The sequence below is a fragment of the Oncorhynchus tshawytscha genome, linkage group LG01 (assembly GCF_018296145.1).
Source record: "Oncorhynchus tshawytscha isolate Ot180627B linkage group LG01, Otsh_v2.0, whole genome shotgun sequence".
NCBI lineage: Eukaryota > Metazoa > Chordata > Actinopteri > Salmoniformes > Salmonidae > Oncorhynchus > Oncorhynchus tshawytscha.
In genome coordinates this window covers 52,239,411-52,259,632 of record NC_056429.1, presented here as the reverse complement: position 1 = coordinate 52,259,632, position 20,222 = coordinate 52,239,411, and the positions used below count along the sequence as shown (strand labels likewise).

At 41.9% G+C, this 20,222-nt stretch overlaps 1 protein-coding gene across 1 annotated transcript in view; it reads left to right on the top strand.

Moving 5' to 3' along the window:
• LOC112252996 (kinase non-catalytic C-lobe domain-containing protein 1) overlaps positions 1-19,933 on the top strand; it is a 94,223-nt gene extending 74,290 nt beyond the window's left edge. The window contains exons 25-30 of the mRNA XM_024424851.2: positions 1,051-1,133; positions 1,321-1,471; positions 4,190-4,312; positions 13,729-13,788; positions 15,855-16,012; positions 18,622-19,933. Of these exons, the coding sequence (XP_024280619.1) occupies positions 1,051-1,133; positions 1,321-1,471; positions 4,190-4,312; positions 13,729-13,788; positions 15,855-16,012; positions 18,622-18,853 (807 nt within the window). The 3' untranslated portion in view covers positions 18,854-19,933. The remainder of the gene's footprint in view (positions 1-1,050; positions 1,134-1,320; positions 1,472-4,189; positions 4,313-13,728; positions 13,789-15,854; positions 16,013-18,621) is intronic.
• The last annotated feature ends 289 nt before the right edge of the window (positions 19,934-20,222 follow it).

Sequence of the window (20,222 nt, the reverse complement as noted above, 5' to 3'; positions counted from 1 at the left end):
ACATTTATTCTTATAACAAGACATGGGCTACTTGTCACACAGTATGTAATGTGACTACCTACATCTCTATGTAAATGCAACTGGTATCTTAGTGGAAGACACACAAAGGATGCAGTTTCAACTCTGTTACACTGTCATTGAATACACTGCTCTTGTATTAATAGCATAAATGAGAAGTATAGTAAACTAACAAATGAAAATGGCAGGAAAATGTATAACATATCGTGCCAAGGAAGAAGGCAGTAACTGCCGTTTAAGGGTCAAAGTTCATGTCAGAAGTCAGGGTCAACATGAATAAAAGAAATGTACTTATAGTAAGGCAACAGATCATTACATCTCCAATGATCTCCCTAGAATTCATTTGGCTGGACAATTAAAAAACTTTGAAGCCATTTTTCTCAGTTCCACTCTATGAGCAGTTACTGCCTTTTTGCTTGGGAGGGCAGTTTAGGAGACAGAACGCGTCTCCTTCCTGAGCGGTATGAACTCTGTGTGGTCCCATAGTGTTTATACTTGCGTACTATTGTTTGTACAGATGAACGTGGTACCTTCAGGTGTTTGGAAATTGCTCCCAAGGATGAACCAGACTTGTGGAGGTCTAAAAAAATAAAATAAAAAATATTCTGATTTCTTTGGATTTTCCCATGATGTCAAGCAAAGAGGCACTGAGTTTGAAGGTAGGCCTTGAAATACATCCACAGGTACACCTCCAATTGACTCAAGTTATGTCAATTAGCCGATCAGAAGCTTCTAAAGCCATGACATAATTTTCTGGAATTTTCCAAGCTGTTTAAAGGCACAGTCAACTTAGTGTATGTAACCTTCTGACCCACTGGAATTGTGATACAGTGAATTATAAGTGAAATAATATGTCTGTAAACAATTGTAAAAATATCCTAACCGACTTGCCAAAACTATAGTTTGTTAACAATAAATTTGTGGAGTGGTTGAAAAACAAGTTTTAATGACTCCAACTTAAGTGTATGTAAACTTCTGACTTCAACTGTATATATAAATGTGAAACATAAGCTCTTGTTTTTTTTTATGCAGGAAATGTTTCAAGGCTGTCACCCCAATAATTTCCTCAACTCTAGAGCTCAAGGAGTCGGGGACAAAGCTTTTAGTGTCACCAAGTGAGTGAATATTCCCTTTGGTTCAAATATTTCAGTGACATATACCAGAATGCATCATCTGAAACAAGCATCACCTGCTAGATTATGAGACGTATGTGACATTGCATCCTTGACAATCTCTGACATAAAATCAACTGTTCATTCACAGCTCAATCTCAAGTCTGATTGTCTCTCTTTTATCCCACAGACATGTGTCACACTCTATACCTCCAGTAGATGGCAGCAGTTTATTTGTTAATGAGATGCCACAGGACAGCTACCTCCAACAGCTACTGAGATATGCTGACAGTGTCTCCAACTGGGTTTCTGCTGAAATTGTCATCTGTGATTCGATAAAGGTGAGATCTGCTAGTAATGGGGATACAACTCTGTTGGACATTACTGTTTGATCTCTATATCTATATGTATGTCATTTATTCAACACACACACACACACACACACACACAAGACAGTCAGAGGCTGGCACTAAGACAACATTGAATGAGCTGTATTCCTCCATAAGCAAACAAGAAAACGCTCACCCAGAGGCAGCAAACCTACTAGCCGGGGATTTTAATGCAGGGAAACTTAAATCGTTTTACCACATTTCTATCAACATGTTAAATGTGCAACCAGGGGAAAGAAACTCTGGACCACCGATACTTCACACACAGAGACTCATACAAAGCTCTCCCTCGCCCTCCATTTGGCAAATCTGACCATAATTCTATCCTCCTGATTCCTGCTCACAAGGAAAAATTAAAGCAGGAAGCACCAGTGACTAGATCAATAAAAAAGTGGTCAGATGAAGCAGATGCTAAGCTACAGGACTGTTTTTCTAACACAGACATGGAATATATTCCGGGATTCCTCCGATGGCATTGAGGAGTACACCACATCATTCATTGGCTCAATCAATAAGTGCATCGATGATGTCGTCCCCATAGTGACCGTATGTACACTACCGTTCAAAAGTTTGGGGTCACTTAGAAATGTCCTTGTTTGTGAATCATCAAACAGGCAAAGGATCAATACAGGTCTAAGATTTAATCGTAATACACCGGTTCTGGTGCTCGTTGGATATGGCAGGGCTTGCAAACCATTACAGACTACAAAGGGAAGCACAGCCGAGAGCTGCCCAGTGACACGAGCCTACCAGACGAGCTAAACTACTTCTATGCTCGCTTCAAGGCAAATATCACTAAAACATGCATGAGAGCACCAGCTGTTTCAGAAGACTGTGATCTTTCTCGCCGCAGCCGATGTGAGTAAGACCTTTTAAATAGGTCAACATTCACAAAGCCGCAGGGCCAGATGGATTACCAGGACATGTACTGCGAACATGCGTTGACCAACTGGCAAGTGTCGTCACTGACGTTTTCAACCTCTCCATGTCCGAGTCTGTAATACCAAGATGTTTTAAGCAGACCACCTGTGCCTGTGCCGAAGAACACAAAGAAATCTTGCATAAATGACTACCGTCCCGTAGCACTCACGTCTGTAGCCATGAAGTGCTTTGAAAGACTGGTCATGGCTCACATCAAGAACATTATCCCACTCCAATTGCATACCGCCCCAACAGATCCACAGATGATGCTCTCTCTATTGCACTCCACACTGCCCTTTCCCACCTGGACAAAAGGAACACCTATGTGAGAATGCTATTCATTGACTACAGCTCAGCGTTCAACACCATAGTGCCCTCAAAGCTCATCAATAAGCTAAGGACCCTGGGACTAAACACCTGCCTCTGCATCTGGATCCTGGATTCCTGACGGTGCCGCCCCCAGGTGGTAAGGGTAGGTAACAACACATCCGCCATGCTGATCCTCAACACAGGGCCCCCTCAGGGGTGCATGCTCAGTACCCTCCTGTACTCCCTGTTCACTCATTACTGCACGGCCAGGCACAGCTCCAAAACCATCATTAAGTTTGCCAATGACACAACAGTGGTAGGCTTGATCAACGACAACGACTAGACAGCCTATAGGGAGGAGGTCAGACACCTGGCGGAGTGGTGCCAGGACAGCAACCTCTCCCTCAACGTGATCAAGACAAAGGAGATGATTGTGGACTACAGGAAAAAAGAGGACAGAGCACCCCCCCATTCTCATCGACGGGGCTGCAGTGGAGCAAGTTGGGAACTTCAAGTTCCTTGGTGTCCACATCACCAACAAACTAACATGGTCCAAGCACACCAAGACAGTCATGAAGAGGGCACGACAAAACCTTTTCCCCCTCAGGAGACTGAAAAGATTTGCCATGGGCCCTCAGATCTTCAAAAGGTTCTACAGCTGCACCATCGAGAGCATCCTGACTGGTTGCATCACTGCCTGGTATGGCAACTGCTTGGCCTCCGACCGCAAGGTGCTACAGTAGGTTGTGCGAATGGCCCAGTACATCACTGGGGCCAAGCTTCCTGCCATCCAGGACCTCTATGCCAGGCGGTATCAGAGGAAAGCCCTAAAAATTGTCAAAGACTTCAGCCACCCTTGCCATATACTTTTCTCTCTGCTATTGCACTGCAAGTGGTACCGGAGCACCAAGTCTAGGTCCAAGAGGCTTCTCAACAGCTTCTACCCCCAAGCCATAAAGCCTCCTGAACATCTAATCAAATGGCTACCCAGACTATTTGCATTGCCTCCCCCCTTCTTTACACCACTGCTACTCTCTGTTTTTGCCATCTATGCATCTATGCATCATTCAATAACCCTACCTACATTTACATACTACCTCAACCCCCCCTGTATATAGTCTCGCTATTGTTGTTTTACTGCTGCTTTTTAGTTACTTGTTACTTTTGATCTTTTATTCTTGTCTGTATTTTTTTAAACTGCATTGTTGGTTAGGGGCTCGTAAGTAAGCATTTCACTGTAAGGTTGTATTCGGCCCATGTGACTAATACAATTTGATTTGATTTGAAAACACTAATTACATTTATTTTCAAAGTCATTGTTTGTTAAATCGAATTACGTGAAAGCCATCAGATGCACTTCTATGATGTTTTAATTGATTTCTACAAGGATTTGTGTGAATGCTTGACCATAGAATATCTCCTCTTCTTTTCTTGCTGCAGATACAAGCGGCTTTGCTCACCAAGTTTCTGTTAATTGCCAAACACTGCTATGAATCGAGAGACTTCGCCACGGCCATGCAGGTCCTTGGAGGTCTGGAGAATGTTTTTGTCAGGCAATTACCCGTAAGTCTGCATGCCTGCATCTGAAATGGCACCCTATTTCCTATATACTGTAGTATACTACTTTTGACCAGAGTCATGTAGGGAGCACCCATGAAATAAATAACATACTCTTAGGCCCTTAAGTGAAATGTCTTTTGGTGCTAGATGAACATCAGAATTTGTGTTCAAATCAAATTTCGGGGAGGACATAACAGCACCTAAAATGGGTGCTTACCTTATGAATTGTCATAAAGTGTAACAACTGAAATGATGTGTTCTTGTTGTTTGTCCATGTTCTAATAATACTCTTCCTGTTCTTGTCATTACTGAACTTAGAGGTTGTTTTTATATAATATTTTTTTATATTTTATATTTTTATATTTGGTACTATTTTCACAAGTATGTGGTGAATTTTCTAAACTATTAGTACAAAACTCCAAACTGGTAACACTTGTTAAGGTGTTCGCATGCTTCTCAGTCAAAACAGTTTGGTATAGCTCGTTATGTGACATGTTATGTGACATTGTGACATTTCTGTTATTTTTGGACTTCGGTGAAGGGTTTTTGGGCTGTTCGGGCACAAGAAGTTTAGAGCCGAAGTCTATGCCCCTTTGTCAGTGATTGGTCAACAGTAGGGATTCTTCAATAAATTATTTGTTTTAATTCAATGAGAGACTGCACCAAACATCTTAGTAAAATTGTGAGACGAAGATCTCTTCTGCAAAAATGTCAAAATTAATGACAGATATATTGAGTCATCTATTTCTTGAGATTAGTATATACTGGCTACGGCGTCTCAAAATGGACAAACAGTAATATTGCTGCTATTTTCTCGTTTTTCAAGCGAAGGTCTTTTAAAGGAGTATGCCAGTCTTACATTAAAAACTATTCATTGTGCGTTAATTGTGAAATATAATGAGTAGATTGGTTTAATCACCAAAACACAACTTAAATGATATCTTCTCAATTTAGTAATTTTAACAACCAGTTAAATCAATAGCAAAAAATGTAAGATATGTGTTTCAAAATTGCCCCTTGAATGTAGTATGCTACAGTACTGTAAATTACAGTATATTACACTGTTTTCACATGAAGCAATATTAAATACAAGTACAGAGTCAATGTGTGGGGGCACTGGTTAGTTGAGGTAATATGTACATGTAGGTAGAGTTTTTAAAGTGACTATGACTACTTTGATTAGGTGTACAGGAGTCTTATGGCTTGGGGGTAGAAGCTGTTTAGAAGCCTCTTAGACATAGACTTGGTGCTCCGGTACCGCTTGCCATGCGATAGCAGAGAGAACAGTCTATGACTAGGGTGGCTGGAGTCTTTGACAATTTTTAGGGCCTTCCTCTGATACTGCCTGGCATAGAAGTCCTGGATGGCAGGAAGCTTGGCCCCAGTGATGTACTTGGCCGGTCGCACAACCTCTGTAGTGCCTTGCGGTCAGAGGCTGAGCAGTTGCAATACCAGACAGTGATGCAACCCGTCAGGATGCTCTCGATGGTGCAGCTGTAGAACCTTTTGAGGATCTGAGGACCCATGGCAAATCTTTTCAGTCTCCTGAGGGGGAATAGGTTTTGTCGTGCCCACTTCACAAATATCTTGGTGTGCTTGGACCATGTTAGTTTGTTGGTGCTGTGGACACCAAGGAACTTGAAGCTCTCAACCTGCTCCACTGCAGCCCCGTTGATGAGAATGGGGGCGTGCTTGGTCCTCTTTTTCCTGTAGTCCACAATCATCTCCTTTGTCTTGATCACGTTGAGGGAGAGGTTGTTGTCCTGGCACCACTCCGCCAGGTGTCTGACCTCCTCCCTATAGGCTGTCTAGTCGTTGTCGTTGATCAAGCCTACCACTGTTGTGTCATTGGCAAACTTAATGATGGTGTTGGAGCTGTGCCTGGCCGTGCAGTAATGAGTGAACAGGGAGTACAGGAGGGTACTAAGCATGCACCCCTGAGGGGGCCCTGTGTTGAGGATCAGCATGGCGGATGTGTTGTTACCTACCCTTACCACCTGGGGGCGGCCCGTCAGGAATCCAGGATCCAGATGCAGAGGCAGGTGTTTAGTCCCAGGGTCCTTAGCTTATTGATGAGCTTTGAGGGCACTATGAAGTTGAACGCTGAGCTGTAGTCAATGAATAGCCTTCTCACATAGGTGTTCCTTTTGTCCAGGTGGGAAAGGGCAGTGTGGAGTGCAATAGAGAGAGCATCATCTGTGGATCTGTTGGGGCGGTATGCAAATTGGAGTGGTCTAGGGTTTCTGGGATAATGGGATAATGGTGTTGATGTGAGCCATGACCAGCCTTTCAAAGCACTTCATGGCTACAGACATGAGTGCTATGCGTCGGTAGTCATTTAGGCAGATTACCTTAGTGTTCTTGGGCACAGGCACTATGGGGGTAATGCTTAAAACATGTAGGTATTACAGACTCGGACAGGGAGAGGTTGAAAATGTCAGTGAAGACACTTGCCAGTTGGTCAACGCATGTTCGCAGTACACGTCCTGGTAATCCGTCTGGCCCTGCGGCCTTGTGAATGTTGACCTATTTAATGGTCTTACTCACATCGGCCATCGGTGAGCGTGATCACACAGTCTTCTGGAACAGCTGGTGCTCTCATGCATGTTTCAGTGTTATTTGCCTCGAAGCGAGCATAGAAGTAGTTTAGCTCGTCTGGTAGGCTCATGTCAATGGGCAGCTCTCGGCTGTGCTTCCCTTTGTAGTCTGTAATGGTTTGCAAGCACTGCCACATCCGATGAGCATCAGAGCCGGTGTAGTACCATTTGGTCGTAGTCCTGTATTGATGCTTTGCCTGTTTGATGGTCATCGGAGGGCATAGCAGGATTTCTTATAAGCTTCCGGGTTCGAGTCCCGCTCCTTGAAAGCGGCAGCTCTAGCCTTTTGCTCAGTGCAGATGTTGCCTGTAATACATGGCTTCTGGTTGGGGTATGTACATGCGGTCACTGTGGGGACGACGTCATCGATGCACTTATTGATGAAGCCAATGACTGATGTGGTGTACTCCTCAATGCCATCGGAGGAATCCCGGAACATATTCCATGTCTGTGTTAGAAAAACAGTCCTGTAGCTTAGCATCTGCTTCATCTGACCACTTTTTTATTGATCTAGTCACTGGTGCTTCCTGCTTTAATTTTTGCTTGTTAGCAGGAATCAGGAGGATAGAATTATGGTCAGATTTGCTGAATGGAGTGCGAGGGAGAGCTTTGTATGCATCTCTGTATGTGGAGTAAAGATGGTCCAGAGGTTTTTTTCCCTCTGGTTGCACATTTAACATGCTGATAGAAATGTGGTACAACGAATTGAAGTTTCCCTGCATTAAAGTCTCTGGCTTCTTGGAGCACCGCCTCTGGGTGAGCATTTTCTTGTTTGCTTATGGCGGATACAGCTCATTCAATGCTGTCTTAGTGCCAGCTTCTGACTGTGGTGGTTTACATACAATTAGGTTGGAGTCACTAAAACTAGTTTTTCAACAACTCCACAAATATTTTTTTTAACAAACTATAGTTTTGGCATGTCGGTTAGGACATCTACTTTGTTCATGACACAGGTAATTTTTCCAACAATTGTTTACAGACAGATTATTTGCCTTATAATTCACTGTATCACAATTCCAGTGGGTCCGAAGTTTACATACACTAAGTTGACTCTGTCTTTAAACAGCTTGGAAAATTCCAGAAAATGATGTCATGGCTTTAGGAGCTTCTGAGAGGCTAATTGACATAATTTGAGTCAATTGGAGGTGTACCTGTGGATGTATTTCAAGGCCTACCTGTCACGCCCTGGCCTTAGTTATCTTTGTTTTCTTTATTATTTTGGTTATAGGCCAGGGTGTGATATGGGTGATTTATGTGTTTTGGCTTGTCTAGGGGTTTTTGTAGATTTGTGGGGTTGTGTTCAGTTTAGGTGTCTAGGTAAGTCTATGGTTGCCTAGATTGGTTCTCAATCAGAGGCAGGTGTTTATTGTTGTCTCTGATTGGGAACCATATTTAGGCAGCCATATTCTTTGGGTATTTTGTGGGTGATTGTTTCCTGTGTCAGTGTTCGTGCCACACGGGACTGTTTCGGGTTTTCATGTTCCTTGTTTTGTAGTTGTGTTCATGTTTGAGTTTTCCTATTAAAACCATGGACACTTACCACGCTGCGTATTGGTCCGATCCTTGTTTCACCTCTTCAGAGGAAGAGGAGGAAGAAAACCGTGACAATACCTTCAAACTCAGTGCCTCTTTGCTTGACATCATGGGAAAATCAAAAGAAATCAGCCAAGACCTCAGAAAAATAATTGTCAACCTCCACAATTTTGGTTCATCATTGGGATCAATTTCCAAACACCTGAATGTACCACATTCATCTGTACAAACAATAGTACGCAAGTATAAACACCATGGGACCACGCAGCCGTCATACCACTAAGAAAGGAGATGCGTTCTGTCTCCTAGAGATGAACATACTTTGGTGTGAAAAGTGCAAATCAATCCCAGAACAACAGCAAAGGACCTTGTGAGGATGCTGGAGGAAACAAAAGTATCTATATCCACAGTAAAATGAGTCCTATATCAACATAACCTGAAAGGCTACTCAGCAAGAAAGAAGCCACTGCTCCAAAACCGCCATAAAAAAGCCAGACTACGGTTTGCAACTGCACATGGGGACAAAGATCGTACTTTTTGGAGAAATGTCCTCTGGTCTGACAAAACAAAAATATAACTTTTTGGCTATAATGACCATCGTTATGTTTGGAGGAAAAAGGGGGATGCTTGCAAGCCGAAGAACACCATCCCAACCGTGAAGCACGGGGGTGGCAGCATCATGTTGTGGGGGTGCTTTGCTCGAGGAGGGACTAGTGCACTTCACAAAATAGATGGCATCATGAGGATGGAAAATGTGGATATAGTTAAGCAACATTTCAAGACATCAGTCAGGAAGTTAAAGCTTGGTCACAAATGGGTCTTCCAAATTGACAATGACCCCAAGCATATTTCCAAAGTTGTGGCAAAATGGCTTAAGGACAACAATGTCAAGGTATTGGAGTGGCCATTACAAAGCCCTGACCTCAATCCTATAGAAAATGTGCGGGCAGAACTGAAAAAGCGTGTGCGAGCAAGGAGGCCTACAAACCTGACTCGGTTACACCAGCGTGTGGAAGGCTACCTGAAACGTTTTACCCAAGTTAAACAATTTAAAGGCAATGCTACCAAATACTAATTGAGTGTAGGTAAACTTCTGACCCACTGGGAATGTGATGAAAGAAATAAAAGCTGAAATAAATTAATTCTCTTTACTATTATTCTGACATTTCACATTCTTAAAATAAATTGGTGATCCGAACTGATCTAAGACATGGAATTTTTACTAGGATTAAATGTCAAGAATTGTGAAAATCTGTGTTTAAATGTATTTGGCTAAGTTGTATGTAAACTTCCGACTTCAACTGTATATTATACTGGAAAAATTCAGTTATAAATGATTTTGTCTTTGTTAAAAATAAGTTGTTCTCCAGTAAACTTTGATTAAATTTCCAATATCCCAGTCCATGTGGAAATTCTATAAGAGTTATGTGAATGCCAATTAGATGATGATCCGATCACATTCTGTCTCCTATTAAAACTTTTTTAACCTTTGATGAAAGAGACAAGAATGTAGTCAAGACGACTAGCTTGATTAAGTCTCCTCCATTTATATCTCACTAGGTTGGGGTTTTTTAGTCTCCAAATATCCACTATTTCTAATGTGTCCATAATATTTGTGATTTCCTTAAGGGCGCAGTGATGATAGTTTGTAGAGTGATTATCTTTACGGTCCAAACTTGTTAGGGAGGATGTTCCTGTGGCGGGATCAAATCAGCGGATATTTTAGAGTGCCACCTATTGTTTTCGATAAAACTCAAACTTTCATTAAAACACAAATGCAAGGTAGTGAATTAAAGCTACACTCGTTGTGAATCTAGCCACCAAGTCAGATTTGTAAAATGCTTTTCGGCGAAAGCATGAGAAGCAATTATCTGATAGCATGCACCCCCCAGAATACCAGACCGTCAACAAAACAACAGATTTTGCGGTAGCCGGCGCTACCCAAAACGCAGAAATAAAATATAAAACATTCATTACCTTTGACGAGCTTCTTTCTTGGCACTCCTATATGTCACATAAACATCACAATTGGGTATTTTTCCCGATTAAATCAGTCATTGTATACCCAAAATGTGATTTGCTGAAGACCGGTCTGATCCAGAAAAATGCCCCTTTACATGACGCAACGTCACTTTTTAAAATTACAAAAGTTAACGATATACTTTTACAAATCACTTCAAATTACTTTTCTAAACCAACTTTAGGTATTAATAAACGTTAATAGTCTATTAAATTGATCACGGGCGATCTGTATTCGATAGCAGCAAGTCTTGAAATCATCGTCCATGTTTTCACATTCAAAACATCCTGTGGTGAGCCCAAAGAAAGGAAATGCGTCACGTTTCCAAACCAAGGATAAAGCAGCCCCTAAATGACAGCATTGGCGACATCGTGTGGAAGCTGTAGGCGTTTACAGGGGCTTGACATGTATTTTCTTCAGCCTTAGACAATACTGACTGGCGGATGGATATTATTTTTGTGTTTTTGGTGAGCAGTTTTTCGAAGGATTTTGACTCCTAAACACGTTATGTTCTAGCCACAGACACGATTTAACCAGTTTTAGAGACTTCAGGGTGTTTTCTATACACACACACTTATCATATGCATATACTATATTCCTGGCATGAGTAGCAGGACGCTGAAAATTCGCAGCCTCCTTAAGAGGTTTTTAAGGTACTTAACACTGTGTTATAGTCTCCTACCATAATGATTTGATCATTTGTTGCCTGTAAGTTTCATAAATTGGTGTAAATATTTTTTAAGAAGTGTGGATCATCCTGATTTGGACCATATAGATTGATGAGCCTAATCTCTTTTCCGTCCACTTTCATATTCAAAAAGATCCACCTTCCTTGCGAATCATTCCTGACTATTTGCACATTCAGATCGAATTTTTGGTTAATTAATATCATCATACCTTTTGAGTTCCTTTGTCCATGACAGAAAATTATTTCACCACCCCATTCCTTTTTCCACGCAACTTCATCTAAGGATGTAGAGTGAGTTTCCTGTATACAGTGTATGTTATATTCCTTTTCTTTTAGCCACGTAAAGACTGATCGTCTTTTTTTATAACCTTCTAATCCGTTACAATTATAACTGGCTATACTTATTTCACCCCTTGCCTTAACTAGATACTATTCTCAGCCTAAACTGACCATAATTAGTGCTTGTAAAGTTACTGCCATCAGAGGTATTATGATGGTCAAAATTTGAGCTTTCAAATGTCTGATATTTAGAATTCAACAAATAGGTTCTAGCAATATTTGTTTTATTCCCTTGCCTGTTTCCCTGTGAGCCACTGCCACAGATGTTAGCAAATTGAGACAAGGTATTATGTGTGTAGGAAATCTGATTAGGTTGATGTCTATGATACTGGATGTGATTTAGTGAGAGTGTGTACGATGTCTGTATAAGAGTAATGTGTGCTGTCTAAATAAATAATAACTCTGCCAATTTGCATGGTTGAGTGTCTATGTGTGTAACATGTAGTGCGTATAGGCTTAATATTAATGATGATAATTGTATCCATATCGTATCACCGTCAAAGTTGCACCATAATTACATTATTGAAAAAACACATCCCAGCATTTCCATAGCAATTGATGTTTCACGTGATCATGAAAGAGGCCTTGCATTACTTTAGAGACGGCTTTACCACAGTACAAATGTATTCCGTACAATATGTTATTATTTCCCAATGCCCCTATTCTGATATCTTCCCCTTGCTTGTTGTAAACATATATAAGCTTGTAGACAAATGCATAAAAAATATAGACAAACAAGAAACATATTAAATTATAAAACATTTCTCGACAATAGAGGAAGAGAAGAGAGGGAGAGAGAGTGAGAGAGAGAATAGAGTGAGATTAGGTGTGTGTGTATGTATAAATCCATGTGTAAGCGAGCATGTAATTGAGTATGTGTGTGTTCATATCCACTTCATAGTGTTCAGATATTTTTACAGTTCCCATGCTTTCTTAACCTGAAGTCCCTGTAGAATTTAGTACAGCCATGGTGTTATGGAGCTGTCTCGGAATAGCTGTCCATCTATAAATAATTTGTTCACAATGAGAAAGGCATGCTTACCGTTCTCCCTCTGTTGCCTCTGTACCGGATACAGTCTCTTACAACGTTTGTTTATCTCCCTTGGAAATTGGTCATTGAGACCGAATTTGGTCCCTTTTAGCTCTGTTACCCTGCTTTTGATCAGCTACATTTGTTGGTAGTGTTCAAATGTTGTGATGATCAGTTGGGGACCCTTGGTCTTGTCGCTCTGAGCTCTAAGTCTGTGTACTCGGTGGAAAGCCACCTTGTTTACAGTCTCTATAGGAAGTTTCAAGGTAGATGGCATGAATTCTCTGATCGCGCCCTCTGGATTATTGGATGCGTCCTCAGGAATCCTAGAAAATAATTAGATTTTCACACATGCTATGACTTTTTATGTTTAGTAAATGTTTTATGTTTAGCAACTCCTTCATCACCCTGTTTTCCCTGAGTAGACAATCCATGTTGGAATCGTGGATTTTAACCTTGGCTGTGAGTGCCTTGTTCTCTCCTTGGAGCGTGAGAATTTCCCTCTGGCTAAACTCCAAACTCCCCCTCAGCCCTGCTACCTCCTCACACAACTTTTCTAGTGTTGCATGTATTCCAGCCAGAGCACTAGCCTCTACTTCAACAGTAAGTAAATCGTCCGTGTCTGTAGATTAATTTGTTTTTCTTTTTTTTGTTGGGTTAAAGTTATTTTGTGAGGTAGTCGGATCTTTCCATGATGAAATATGTTGTTCCTCCATAGCGTAAAGCTGTTGGTACTCTTCGATTTCCCTCAGGATCTCCTTAGTATCCAGTTTGGCTCTTTACTGCAACCAGTTGTTTTACGAAAAGATAACAATGAGTCTTTCCCAGGATGACGACAGGTGTCTGTAGTACAGCCAGCTAGCACCTGCGGAATCCACGCAAAAATACGTTTGGTATTTTTACATACATTGTTATGGCTCTATTGTTTTAAAAACTCAATAATGTTGTGGGTCCATCTGACCCGCAAACATTGGATGAATAACAAAAACATTAACACCACACACGGGTTAAAAATGTGCTTAGTTTTGAAACAACTGCATTTTTGATGATCTGTTTTGAGTTGTGTACTAAGAGCTGTGAAAATGTACCACGTGCTTGTGAAAGTTGCACCAAATTAATACTAAAAAACTCTTAACGGAAGTAAAGCTTCCGTAAGCGTGAGACAGATGTATTGGTTCTTGCAAAATTAAACACCTCCTCTCTTGCTGATAGGCTTGGAAACATCTGTCTACCAAGGTGTGTGAGGTCCTAGAGGAGCTGCGAGCCGTGCAGGTAAGGCATGTGTGTGTGTGTGTGAGTGCCTTCTGTACCAGAGACACGTGTGGGGCTTCAGGAAAATATGCCAAAAGAAAAACACCTTCAAGCAGCACATCTGTGTGTGAAATTCTGTGACACACTCACAGCTGGCCAGCATTTTGTTATATGCTTTTTTAAAATTATGTTGCCAGGCAACACACCGTATTCTCTTTTGAGAACGGCTGGAGGCTACATACAGTTGAAGTCAGAAGTTTACATACACTGAGGTTGGAGTCATTAAAACTCTATTTTCAACCACTCCACAAATGTCTTGTTAACAAACTATGGTTTTGGTAAGTCGGTCAGGACATCTACTTTGTGCATGACACAAGTCATTTTTCCAACAATTGTTTACAGACGGATTATTTCACTTATATCTCACTGTATCACAATTCCAGTGGGTCAGAAGTTTACATACACTAAGTTGAATGTGCCTTTAAACAGCTTGGAAAATTCCAGAAAATGATGTCATTCCTTTAGAAGATTCTGAGAGGATAATTGACATCGTTTCAGTCAATTGGAGGTGTACCTGTGGATGTATTTCAAGGCCTACCTTCAAACTGTGCCTCTTTGCTTGACATCATGGGAAAATCAAAAGAAATCAGCCAAGACCTGAGAAAAATAAATTGTCGACCTCCACAAGTCTGGTTCATCATTGGGAGCAATTTCCAAACGCCTGAAGGTACCACGTTCATCTGTACAAACAATTGTACGCAAGTATGAACACCATGGGACCACGCAGCCGTCATACCGCTCAGAAAGGAGATGTGTTCTGTCTCCTAGAGATGAACATACTTTGGTGTGAAAAGTGCAAATCAATCCCAGAACAACAGCAAAGGACCTTGTGAGGATGCTGGAGGAAACGGGTACAAAAGTATCTATATCCACAGTAAAATGAGTACTATATCAACATAACCTGAAAGGCCACTCAGCAAGGAAGAGCCACTGCTCCAAAACCGCCATAAAAAAGCCAGACTACGGTTTGCAACTGCACATGGGGACAAAGATCGTACTTTTTGGAGAAATGTCCTCTGGTCTGATGAAACAAAAATAGAGCTGTTTCGCCATAATGACCATCATTATGTTTGGAGGACAAAGGGAGAGGCTTGCGAGCCGAAGAACACCATCCCAACCGTGAACCACGGGGGTGGCAGCATCATGTTGTGAGGGTGCTTTGTTGCAGGAGGGACTGGTGCACTTCACAAAATAGATGGCATCATGAGGGGGAGATCAATTATGTGGATATATTGAAGCAACATCTCAAGACATCAGTTACAGCTTGGTCGCAAATGGGTCTTCCAAAGGGACCCCAAGCATACTTCCAAAGTTGTGGCAAAATGGCTTAAGGACAACAAAGTCAAGATATTGGAATTGCCATATCACAAAGTCCTGACCTCAATCCTATAGAAAATGTGTGGTCAGAACTGAAAAAGCGTGTGCGAGCAAGGAGGCCTACAAACCTGACTCAGTTACACCATCTCTGTCAGGAGGAATGGGCCAAAATCTACCCAACTTATTGTGGGAAGCTTGTGGAAGGCTACATGAAACATTTGACTGAAGTTTAACAATTTAAAGGCAATGCTACCAAATACTAATTGAGTGTATGTAAACTTCTGACCCACTGGGAATGTGTTGAAAGAAATAAAAGCTAAAATAAGTCATTCTCTCTACTATAATTCTGACATTTCACATTCTTAAAATAAAGAGGTGATCCTAACTGACCTAGAACAGGGCATTTTTACTCGGATTAAATGTCAGGAATTTTGAAAAAGTTCGAGTTTAAATGTACTTGTCTAAGGTGAATGTAATCTTCCGACTTCAACTGTAGAACCAAACTTGATGCAATATATTCTCAAAGAACACACATGCCGACTTTGCAAAGATGAGGAAAAGTAATTTGCTAAATCTCATAGCTTGTTTTTTGATGAAACTTTCAAGATGCTATAAATCAAGGGAAGAGTAAGACATCTCTCTATCTCTCCCCCACTTTCTCTTTCTATCCCTCATTTTTTATCTCTCACCTCTCCCTCCCTCTTTGTCAGGTCTTTCTGAAGAGTGATAACCTGTGTCTGATGGGAGGAGATCATGTGAGGAGGAGACCCACCCTCCCGGCTGCCCACATCCTGGCCATGCACATCCAGCAGCTGGAGATAGGAGCCTTCACTCTGACCAGCGGTGCCTATAAGTGGCCAAAACTTAGGTGAATGAGCGTAATGCAACATCTCAGGGCCAGTTGTCTGTGAAGAGTTTAGGTCTAGTCCTGGAGTCAAAAGGATATTCTATGGAGAATTTGAATGGAGAATTGTACGTGATTTAAGTCCAGGACTAGGCTTATTCAGAGTCCGCGGAAACCAGCACATAAATTCCTGGGCCTGTATTCACAAACCATCTCAGAGTAGGAGTGGTAATCTAGGATAAATGTAGCCTTTTAGATCATAATGAATAATATAAAAAAATGTGACTTACACTATATATACAAAAGTATGTGGACAACCCTTCAAATGAGTGGATTTGGCTATTTCAGCCACACCCATTGCTGACAGGTGTATAAAATCGAGCACACCGCCATGCAATCTCCATTGACAAACATTGGCAGTAGAATGGCCTTAGTGATGAGTGACTTTCAATGTGGCACCGTCATAGGATGCCACCTTTCCAACAAGTCAGTCAGTTCGTAAAATTTCTGTACTGCTAGCACTGTCCCGGTTAACTGTAAGTGGAAACGTATAGGAGCAACAATGGCTCATCCGCGAAGTGGTAGGCTACACACGCTTACAGAACGGGACCACCGAGTTTTGAAGCGCGTAGAGCGTAAAAATAGTCTGTCCTCGGTTGCAACACTCACTACCGAATTCCAAACTGCCTCTGGAAGCAATGTCAGCACAAGAATTGTTCGTCGGATGCTTCATGAGGTGGTTTTCCGTGGCCGAGCAGGCGCACACAAGACTTCGGCTGGAGTGGTGTAAAGCTCGCCGCCATTGGACTCTGGAGCGGTGGGAACACATTCTCTGGAGTGGTGAATCACGCTTCACCATCTGGCAGTCCCCCGGACAAATCTGGGTTTGGTGGATGTCAAGAGAATGTTAGCTGCCACAATGCATAGTGCCAACTATAAAGTTCGGTGGAGGAGGAAAAATTGGTCTGGGGGTGTTTTTCATTATTTGGGCTAGGCCCCTTAGTTCCAGTGAAGGACAATCTGAACTCTACAGCAATTCTAGACAATTCTGAGCTTCCAAATTTGTGGCAACAGTTTGGTTATGGCCCTTTCCTGTTTCAGCAGTGCACAAAGCAAGATACATACAGAAATGGTTTGTCAAGATCAGTGTGGAAGAACTTAACTGGCCTACACAGAGCCCTGACCTCAACCCCATTGAACACTGTTACACCGACTGCGAGCCAGCCCTTATCGCCCAATCAGTGCCCAACCTCACTTTTATTTATCTAGGTAAGTCAGTTAAGAACAAATTCTTATTTTTTTATTTTATTTAACTAGGCAAGTCAGTTAAGAATTTTTATTTTATTTTCAATGACAGCCTAGGAACAGTGGGTTAGATGCGTTGTTCAGGGGCAGAACAGCAGATTTTTACCTTGTCAGCTCGGGGATTTGATCTTGCAACCTTTCAGTTACTAGTCCAACACTCTAACCACTAGGTTACCTGCCGTCCCTTATTTACAATGACACTGTGCCAATTTTGCGGCTGGTTGTGATACAGCCTGGAATCAAACCAGGGTCTGTAGCGACGCCTCTAGCACTGAGACGCAGTGCCTTAGACTGCTGTGCCACTCGGGAGCCCTAATGCTCTTGTGGCTGAATGGAAGCAAGTCCCCACAGAAATGCTCCAACATCTAGTGGAAAACCTACCCAGAAGAGTGGAGGCTGATATAGCAGCAAAGGGGGGACCAACTCCATATTAATGCCCATGATTTTGCAATGAGATGTTGAACGAGCAAGTGTCCACATACTTTTGGTCATGTAGTGTATATAGCTATTTTCAATGAACCAAAGTAAATTATATGGACAGAGAGAACCTGATCCTAAGATCAGCACTCCTACTCTGAGATGCATTGTGATTTGGGTCTGGAAAATCTTATAGCCTACACTAGGCTTATACACTCATCCAACTACTGGCCTATAGCATTCATTTGCACTTATCTGCAATTGAGATTTAATGAATCTACTCTGGTCGCCTTTTGCAATGACATGGATATCAACCTGACACTCATTCTTTAATGTTGTAAACTTGATATTAACTTTCTCCCTTGATGTAATGAAGTGGGCCAAGTTGCCACCAAATGAGATTCCCTGTGTCCTTCTACCCACTCAAATATGGCGGCCAGATGCTGGGTTCACAGAAAGTTGTGGTGGACTGTAATGACACAGCTGCTCATTCCATGGCAGTCGTGTAGGATTTGGGTTCCTCTACTAAAGCTAGCACACAGCCAGATGGTGTGGAGATGTGGCACGCCAGGTGTTCTGAGATGCATTGATGTTGACAGATGCTGGGGGTCATAAAGGGTCACGGTGAGAGGCAGTGTCACAGCTGGTTATGACAGACCCTAGGTCACTTATTGTACTGTATATGATGTAAGTGTTTAGTAACGTGGTGCCAAATTATGAGTATGTTCCTGCCGCAGATTAACAATAGAAAACTCCTATTTCTCATTTTCACTCTCTCTGTCTTGTCCTCCAACTCCAATCTCTGCTTTTGTCCTAATTTTATGTACTTTCTTGTCTCCCTCCTTTACCGCTCCATCTGCTCCGCCCTATATCTTTATCTCTCTCCTGCTCTCTCCTTCCTCACTCGCCAGGACCATAGCGAAGGTGGTGAGTCAGGTACATGCGTTCCAGGAGACAGTGTACTCCTTCACTCCTGACCTGGAGCTGCAGGCCTACCTAAGACTACGCATCGCCCACCTCAGCGGCTGTGACATCCCCCTGCTGGCTGCAGACAACGAGGCCAACTTCCACCACACCCCCACTGAGCGACACACCCGCAGGATCCAGGACACACTAAAGAGGGTGAAGGCCACCTTCCAATGAGCTACAGCCTTGCCTGATCTAGGATCGGATTTGCCTTTTAGATCATAATGAATACAATCATATGGACAAAGGGGACCTGGTCCTAGATCAGTACTCATAATGCTTTATGAAATTGGGCCCTGGTCAGACAACTAGTCAACAGACCCCAAACCCCCCATACCCCACTGAGTTACTTTGGTAGCAGAGACTGTGTGGGTGTCTCTATTTATTGGTAATAACTTTGATTAGACATCATGACGACGGTCTTATTTGAACACAATGACAGAGCCATATGAAGGCATCCAAGGTGGTTCATTTTGACTTTTATACAGCGAGCAGTCCAGCTCAATCCCCCACATTGCACCCCATAGCCTGACAACGCACTGCACACCTCTAACTCCTTGATTATCTCCAAAGTAGAGTACAAAGTCATCTGAAAAATATAATTGTTTCTTTTGTTATTAGAGTGAGAAGAGGAGAAAACAGTAATGGACTTTTTAAGGGGAAGAACAGATATGCTTTTTTACTTGTGAAAAATGTCAACAACAGACTGAATGATTTTGAATATATCACAACATCTTTATCTAGCACTGGAGGAGGCATATGGATCACATTTCTCTCTCATGTACACCATTTTGATTGCTAGTCTCTAAGACAACATAATAATGATAATGTTTCATAATGAGATGACATGTCTTTAATTCACTGAGCGTCGTGTATTATAGTTCAATTAGATTTGAAAAGTGAGATATTTTGATATAACCACAGATAGGTGATTACCATTTTCAACTCTCCGGAGCACCATCTAAATGGTCTAAATGACCATTTATTGGCATTGCCAATAGCTACTTGACATGATAATTACAGTATTTCAGGATATTAAAAATGGATCAAACTCATGATGTAATATGCTATTACGGCTAAATCAGGGATGGGCAAACTGGCGGGTCGCGTGCCGCACCCCTTTTGTAGTTCCGGGATCAATTTCTAAGTATATATACAGTACCAGTCAAACATTTGGACACACCAACTCATTCAAGGGTTTTTCTTTAGTTTTACTATTATCTACATTGTAGAATAACAGTGAAGACATCAAAACTATGAAATAACACATATAGAGTCAAGCAGTAACCAAAAAAGTGTTAAACAAATCAAAATATATTTTAGATTTTAGATTCTTCAAAGAAGCCACCCTTTGCCTTGATGACAGCTTTACCTGGAACTCTTTTCCAACAGTCTTGAAGGAGTTCCCACATATGCTGAGCTCTTGTTGACTGCTTTTCCTTCACTCTGCCGTCCAACTCAACCCAAACCATCTCAATTGGGTTGAGGTTGGGTGATTGTGGAGGCCAGGTTATCTGACGCAGCACTCCATCACTCTCCTTCTTGG